Raw genomic sequence first — 7,824 nt, forward strand, 5'->3', positions numbered from 1 at the left:
AAGGTATAATTAATTTTTTTTCATATGTAGCTCATTGGTGAATTTCTTATATGTTTAGCTTTTTTCCATATCATACATCAGAATATTTAAGATTAATGAGAATAGGGTTGTTACAATTCCTACAGTCCACGTAAATCTATATCATGCACATTTGACTAAATGACCTCACGTATAGCTGCACTTATGGTTTTAGTAATACAATACAATTAACCTTATCAATGTATTGTCTCATTTGATATAGATATGTCATGAAATTTGCAGCTAACCCAAGTTGTGAAGAAGAAGAAGAAGAATCTTGTAGAAGCTGCTGATTGTTCAAAGATGGATTGTTCAAAGCTGGATTGTAGAAGCTGCTGATTGTTCAAAGCTGCTGATTGTAGTTGCTGCTGATTAGTAGAAATGCAAATGTGTACCAATATTGCTTGCTTTAGTATTGCAGACTAGTAGAAGCTGCTGATTGTGAACTCTGATTTTGATGACAATCCAGCTTTGAAACTTGTATCTGATTGTAAACTTCTGATATGTGTTCCAATGCTATTTTTGTGTTCCAATGCTATATTGTCATCATTTGAAGATTTTGATGAAGCTGAAGGTAAACATGTGCACTTGCAATGTTACACAAACAAAAGCAAAGCAAATAAGGTGCTAACTTATGAGATGAACACAGGCATTGTTACAACGAAATGCAACTTTGTAAAGCTAACCCAACTCACAGTAAATGTTACAACATGCGCCAAACCCAGTACAAAACTAAGTACAAAACTAAGGTACATTGAAGAATCATACACGAATCACATCACATATTTCCCCCAATAGAAACCAACAAACACTGCAACAATACATACTAGAAATATTAAAATTGTAAACACTGAACCTAATACAAAAGCAAAGATGTACTTAATAGCAGTTTCCCTAGGTGTTCCCTTGTCCTCAAGAAAATTATGCCCCTCTGGAATCATTTGTTCTTGAACACAAACATGTGGCTGCACATGGCTTGAGCTGGATGATGAATCACGCGCGCTTAAGTGCTTCTCCCATTCACTCAAAGCCTCTTCATACGTTGCATACCCTTTGTAGGAGGCATTTGGGAATCTATCAACTTGAGAAAAGCATTCCTCCCAATTATAAAAAATACCACAACGTCGACCTCTCTTTACAACATAAAAACTCTTTCTTGCCATTATATCACCTGCAAATTTGTGCCTTGAAAATAGATTATCAATGGAAAAAAGACAAGCAAATGTTCAAGATGCAGTTCTATGTATAGTGTAGCATTATCTGAAATTTATATACCAAGGCCAGATAAGAAAACAAAGGAATGTCGATAAGAAAACAAATGAATGTATTCACTGCAATTGACACATAAATTGACACTCTGTCATACTCTGAAAATCTTGAGAATGAAGCATATGTATGACGGGTGTTTGCGCGAGCGAAATGTTGATAAGTTTTTTACAATGTTAAGAAATAGATTGCAGGAGATTTTGAAAGAAGATAGGAGTCATAGGATGTATTTAATCATTTTCCCTTCTATGTACTCACCTCTCATTCGAATCATTAATCCAAAGTAACATATTCCTTTTGTTTGTCTAATCCCAAACATCTATATATAATACACAATGCAATGACTCCTCAGAGCTTAACATAAAGCATTACAGTAGGAATCCTTGCACAAACAATGATCAAGTTTTTTTTTTGGCATTTTGATAATTTAGATAGGAGGAGATCACAAACTAATAAATATGCTCTGCATCATGTAAGTGTCTAGTAAATCAGTCACCATAATGCACGCATTTGTCGAGCTATCTAGGCCAACAATGATCTGATCAACTTATTAGCAAAGGTAAAAACCAATTACGGAGTTTCGCTGTAAAACAAGCACTCATCACTTAACAAAGAAGAACACGGTGCATTACATAAATTCAGCAAAAAAATTTCAAATATCTCGTAGAGCTCCAGAGAATGAGCTACACCTGCAAAATGATTCAAAAGGCTGCAATAGGCACCCGTAAAAAACCAATCTCAAAGACCATCCGAAGTCTCAATGATGGAGCAAGAAATCAGTTCTTTAGCAGCTAGAGACATTTGAATTCTTTGATATGTTCTCGTATTATTCCTTTAGTAAATGCATCGAATCGAACGGGGGTAGTATTGTGCTTCAGTTTCTGTTTAACAGAGTTTTTAACCGAGAGTGTTATGATAGGGCTAAATTTACAAACAAAGGGTACGAGGACTACGTTGAGAAAGAATAAAGTGGAGGGACCAATTTGAGTACGATGCCAAACTGAAGTTATAGCACCAAACGAACAGAATCCCTAAAATCAATTTCACCCAAAACGAACACTTCCACGATCACCGAACGAACAGAAGCCCTAAAATCAATTTCACCCAAAACGAACTCTTCCACATTCAAATCATCTTCCAAACTGAAGTTATAGCAAAAATCCTAGCCATTCACCATCTTAGGACTAAGATTTGACCCAAAATTTGTGGATTTAGGAAGAAGAGAGCTAGGATTTTGGAGAGGGAAATGGGGGAGGCGGGATAATACCTCTGAGAGGGAAATGGAGGAGGCGGTGTTTCGTTTCGCTCGGTCTGGGGTCACGAGCGACGGAGAAGGCTCTGTGCGCTGCTCGGTGTGGGGTCACGAGCGCCGGACGTCGATCTCGTGGCAGTGCTGCTGGCGATCGAGTTGGGAGGAAGATCTGAGAGGGGACGTCGATCTCGAGCGAGGCTTCTCTTGTTGGTGGCGATCGAGTTCTCGTGGCGGTGCTGCTGGCGATCGAGTTGGGAGGAAGATCTGAGAGGGGACGTCGATCTCGAGCGAGGCTTCTCTTGTTGGTGGTGATCGAGTTCTCGTGGCGGTGCTGCTGGCGATCGAGTTGGGAGGAAGATCTAACAAGCTTGCGGGACTGGGATGTACACCAGCTTTGCTGGAGACCAGTATAAAATGCCTTGTGTTTGTGTTTGAACATGTCTGAGATTCCATTTTTTGCTTTTGCAGATTTCATTATGGCTCTTTGCAATAATTTAAAAAGAACACTATTCACCCCCCCTCTAGTGTTCAACTGTATCTATTTCAGATCCTACAAATACTTTCAACTGAGGCTCTAGCCAAACAACGCTGAGAAATTAGAGCTTGAAGTGGAAGACAGAAATGGAGTTAGCATGCCACATCATGAATGAGAGAATTGCTAGCTCAGCGCCGTCTCAACCCCCTGAGTCCAGTTCAAAGAACTGAATCCAGCCTACCACACTCAGAAGTTGTGGATGACATGATCCAGAAGTGATGAAGTCATTATGGCTGATACACCTCCCAATAGCAATAACGCTGGGGTTAGCACATCCTCCCAATTAACAATATTTAGGGAGCGTTCAATACCACCTCTCACAGGGTAGCGTCGTAACTCATTCTCTCCAACGTCCTGCGCATAATGAAGATATAGATTGAGGACGAAAAAATGAAGCAGCCTTTGCAAAAACAAAGTCAACGCTTTATGACGGCCCAAGAAGTGGCAGAGGACGGCCCGTATTCCGTGCTCCCATTTCAAGAGAATGGCGATTCAATACCATACCCAGCCAAATTCAATCTGATTAACTTCACACCGTTGATGAAGAGTTCGCGCCATTCAGATTGAACAACCATTTGGCATTGATCTCTGGAAATGAGGCTTAATGTCGCGTCATTTCGTTTGGCACACTTCACGGACCTGCCTTCGATTGGTACCGACGGCTCAAGCCAGCGGACACAGCCATGGATGACATGGAAAGTTTGTTCCTCAGCAATTTACTTCCGATCGATGACACACAGACTATTCCATGTGCATATGGTCAATCCCGGAACACGCACTTTTGGGAATCGCTCAACTTGGACAATATAGAAGCGCCGATGACGTCAAAGTCCCACGATTTTTCGATTTTGTCAGCGCTTCGGGTGGCCAAAAGCAATGAATTGCAGAGCATCCTATTACAGATATTGTTCAATCCTGCAAACATTGCCCACACATAACCTCTCCATCGATGTCCCTGGAAGCTCTGGGGGTCGTGCCATCCACAAACTTGGAAGGAGTTAAAATCTCGCGGCGTGAAAACAAGCCGCTAGACCACTTCCTTGAAAAGAAAGAAAGCGAGAGAGGCCAACCAATGGACATCTGCAAATCGTTGAGAATGCGACTCTCGATTCCGACGGTTTCAAAAGGAATATTCTTTCGAAGATGATGAAGCCTCCATCCATATTAGCAAATACCGCTCCTCGCTTAATGCATAAAACGAGCTACCACCTATTAAAGATCAGGGATTGGAGCTGAAGAGGATTACTGTTCCAATTACTGTGCCGTACCACAGAAGGGGTTGCTTCATCCCACCGAGATTTGCTTTAGACTCAAAAACAAGATCCAAGCCCTAAATCGGACTCCGGGCTAATAACGACGAAGAAGTCGAGTAAAGAACGACCATCCACACTCCAGTGGCGGCACCGCAGCCCTTGGTGCTCACGAGCTATAACCCTTCGTTTCCCCTCACTCCAAAGAGTATATGACAGTATACAAATGCTTCTCCGTCATCCAAGTATAGCTCACAATGTTAAACCGCGTTTCGCCAAAGAAAGCTGGGGGTGGATGCATTTATATAACGGAAGTTCCTGCGCGAGAATCTTATATTCTTTGAAGTTATAACCCGAACATCGCGGACCTTGAGGGATAACGTACTTCCTGTTACCACCCAGTCTTTGTAAAGCCGAAGTTGGGGTGTGGATAGTTCATGTACGCGCGCTAATGTTCCTCGAAGAATGGCTATATGTGCTTAATTTTCTATAGGATTAACCGATCATTACAAACAAAGTGAATAAACACTGACATCCCCACGCGTGATTTGACGATATACTCTTTGCCTGAGGTGAGATTCGATCAACTTCGTTGGATTCCCATCTTTTCCTCATAAAATTCTCTCATTGCGTCAAACCTTTAAACAGTTAGGACAAGCCCAAATCCCCTCTCGATGTCCTTCACTGAACGAGTCGCACGCGGTCACAAACTCGACATGCATTCAAACCTTTAACAGTCAGAATCACCCTCAAACTCCCACTTGGTCAAACCCCACAAACCAAAAATCCGCCCTTCTCGATTCCTTCATGAACGAGAGGTCCACTTTTAGTTTAATGAATCAATAAACCCTCTGTCGACATTTACGATATTTTTCAAACCACATCCAGATTCTAAGTGCGAGGATACCACTTTCGACGTTTCTTTGCCACCAGGACGATAGATATAAATTCGTCCTCTCCAACATCGGGTTCATCTCTACCAACAAACAACCCTTATTAAAATTGTTCCCTCTCCAATTCCGCGGGTTCAATCGTCTACCAACAAACAGGAGGACCAGGAATAGAATATAAAATTCCTTGCCTCGTCCATCATCGGCGTTTATTCTCACCAACAAACAACGAGACCAGGAGATAGAATATAAATTCTTACCCTCTTCATCATCGGGTTCACCCGTCTACCAACAAAAAATAGAAGCATCATATCTACTCTCACATGCGGACACGAGGTCTAACACTGTTCCCTACATCAACAGGAGGGTTTCTGCGAGAAATTACTACTCAAAATATTCTTAAGAAATATACCTGGTCACTCCCACACGGGCTATATGAGGTTAACTATTTCCCCGAACCCACTCCAATAGAGCCATATGAGTATAAACTATTTCTCCATTCCTTCAACAACAGTTCTGATAAGACGTTTCGACGACGCGCCAAGCCCGATTAGGACGCAGCCACGGCAGGAATTTTAGCTATTCTACAAAGCACTGAATAAGCTAGAAAGATAAAAACACGTCAAGGATTGAGTCATTTCAACAGACCCATTCTACGCAATTTCCTCAACAAAGCACTAGCAGGAATTGCCAGCGGGAGACGTTGATCATATCAAGTGTCTCAGACCCCTCTCTATATAATGGATGAGTCTGACGATTACTTTGGAGGCCGGGTATCTGTAGGCGTAAAAAAAATGCTTACAGACGTGCCAAACACCACTCAAGACACATGGAAAATAGTACCACACCAAACAAACAACGCTTTGGGTTCATTGTCGCGGCTCACGCCGCGCGGCAGCTCATGGGCGCGCCTGCGGCATGGCGCGGCCAGCAATGTAGTGGGTGCCGCGGCTAAGGCGCGGCAGCATATCGTGCCGCGGCTAAGGCACGACAAGCCTAAAGTGCGCGGCCATTACTAAAGGGCGTGCCTACAGCATTATAAGTGCAGTTATTCTGATTGCATTATTTAAAGTCCACGTGGCCGGGCGCGTGATCAGAAACTTCAGAACGTGTGCTAGACGTCGGCAAAGCATGTTTAAACACGAAAAAGGTGGTTAAAGGTGTGGCGTCGGAGAACTGTTTCAAACACGTGATGAACGTGGGGCTAACTTGTCCACTTTAGCCGCGCTGTGTCGACTGCCGCGCCCTTTAGCCGCGCAGTGTCCACTGCCGCGCTCTTTGCCGCGACAGTGTCGACTGTGTCCGCGCCCCTCTTAGCCGCCCGACAGCATCAACGTTGTGCCGCCGCGCCTAAAGAAGCCTGTTAGTGATCGGACTATTTCTTCCAAGTCATGTCTACAGGAAGCTATAACATACCCCCCTATGGCCCATCATTGACAGGAGGCTGAAGCATTTTTCAGAGCAGATCTATAGCACTGGAGAGCCTTGACGCCAGATTTTCGGTAAATTAGATCAAGAAGAGAGTCTTGCCTTTCTTCACAAAACATCCTCAAGAAAGTTATCTGGCCGATTCCTAGAGATTAGCTCTGACTTGATCTTTAGGAGACTGAAACATCTTACAATCGATAACGATATTCGCTTTAAATTTCTTACTTCGACTAAACGAAGGCAAGAATCATTAAACCCCTCACGGTTGTAATCAGAAATCTGTGATTCGGTGGTCACGAGTCAAGCGCTCCCGGGCACAGGCACAAGATCCCACGCAAGCCAGCGCATCCCAAACAACGGATCCTGCCGTTTGTTTCTAAAAAGTGCTGTAATTTTTTTATTTTGTTGCTGTAAAAGAAAGCTCTTATTAAAAGACTATCTCTTTTGAATTTATTGTAATCGCTGAAGATATAATGAATTAAACCACAGCGAAACAACTTGATGGAAAACACAATAACAGTGTAATTGATCACACAGGATTACCAGAAAGTCAACAATACTTGGGCATGAATGCATGTCTATCATTCGACATTCCAGAGTATGACAGCCGAATGCATCCAGCAATTCTATGTTTTCAGCGCAATAGAAGCTGGACGAGCTAGTGACACAATGAGGAGTGTTTTTTCTGCGGCTGACGGGGAGATCAAGGGCGTCTTACTTGCAATTCAGTGATGTTCGTGCTGTTTGATGTGACATACAGAACTAATAATCTTCAGTCTTCCATTTGCCTCCCATTTACGATGTGAATTCAGTCATAGAGAGCTCCACCATTACTGTGTTGTGCATTATTAGCTGGAAGGCATGAACAAGAACCGCATACCTTTGGTGCTGCGTTATTTCGACCGACATGGCCTGAAATGGCAGCATGGGTTGCAACCAGATGCTAATTATAACAGATCAGCGATAGAGCCATATGCTCAATGCTATTCGACTCTGTGTTTCCAATTGACAGAGACATCAGTTATTTGCTTGTTGGCACATGCCAAAAGCCAGCATTACTGATGCATTTGCGCTACTTGTTTCTCGGTCATGTGACACAGTTTCAAGGGTACTGCCGGCTTATGTGTCAATAAGTTCTTCAATTGAACAGCCTCGGTGACATCCGATATTGCGTTAGAGCATGAA

At 42.9% G+C, this 7,824-nt stretch overlaps 1 protein-coding gene across 1 annotated transcript; it reads right to left on the minus strand.

The window, feature by feature from the left end:
* LOC109847734 lies at positions 792-3,011 on the minus strand. Its single transcript, XM_020416965.1, has 2 exons — positions 2,552-3,011; positions 792-1,189 (listed from the first exon to the last, which is right to left on the minus strand). The coding sequence occupies exons 1-2, from the start codon at positions 3,009-3,011 to the stop codon at positions 792-794; spliced, it is 858 nt and encodes a 285-aa protein (XP_020272554.1).

Source organism: Asparagus officinalis, chromosome 7 (assembly GCF_001876935.1).
Source record: "Asparagus officinalis chromosome 7, Aspof.V1, whole genome shotgun sequence".
Taxonomy (NCBI): domain Eukaryota; kingdom Viridiplantae; phylum Streptophyta; class Magnoliopsida; order Asparagales; family Asparagaceae; genus Asparagus; species Asparagus officinalis.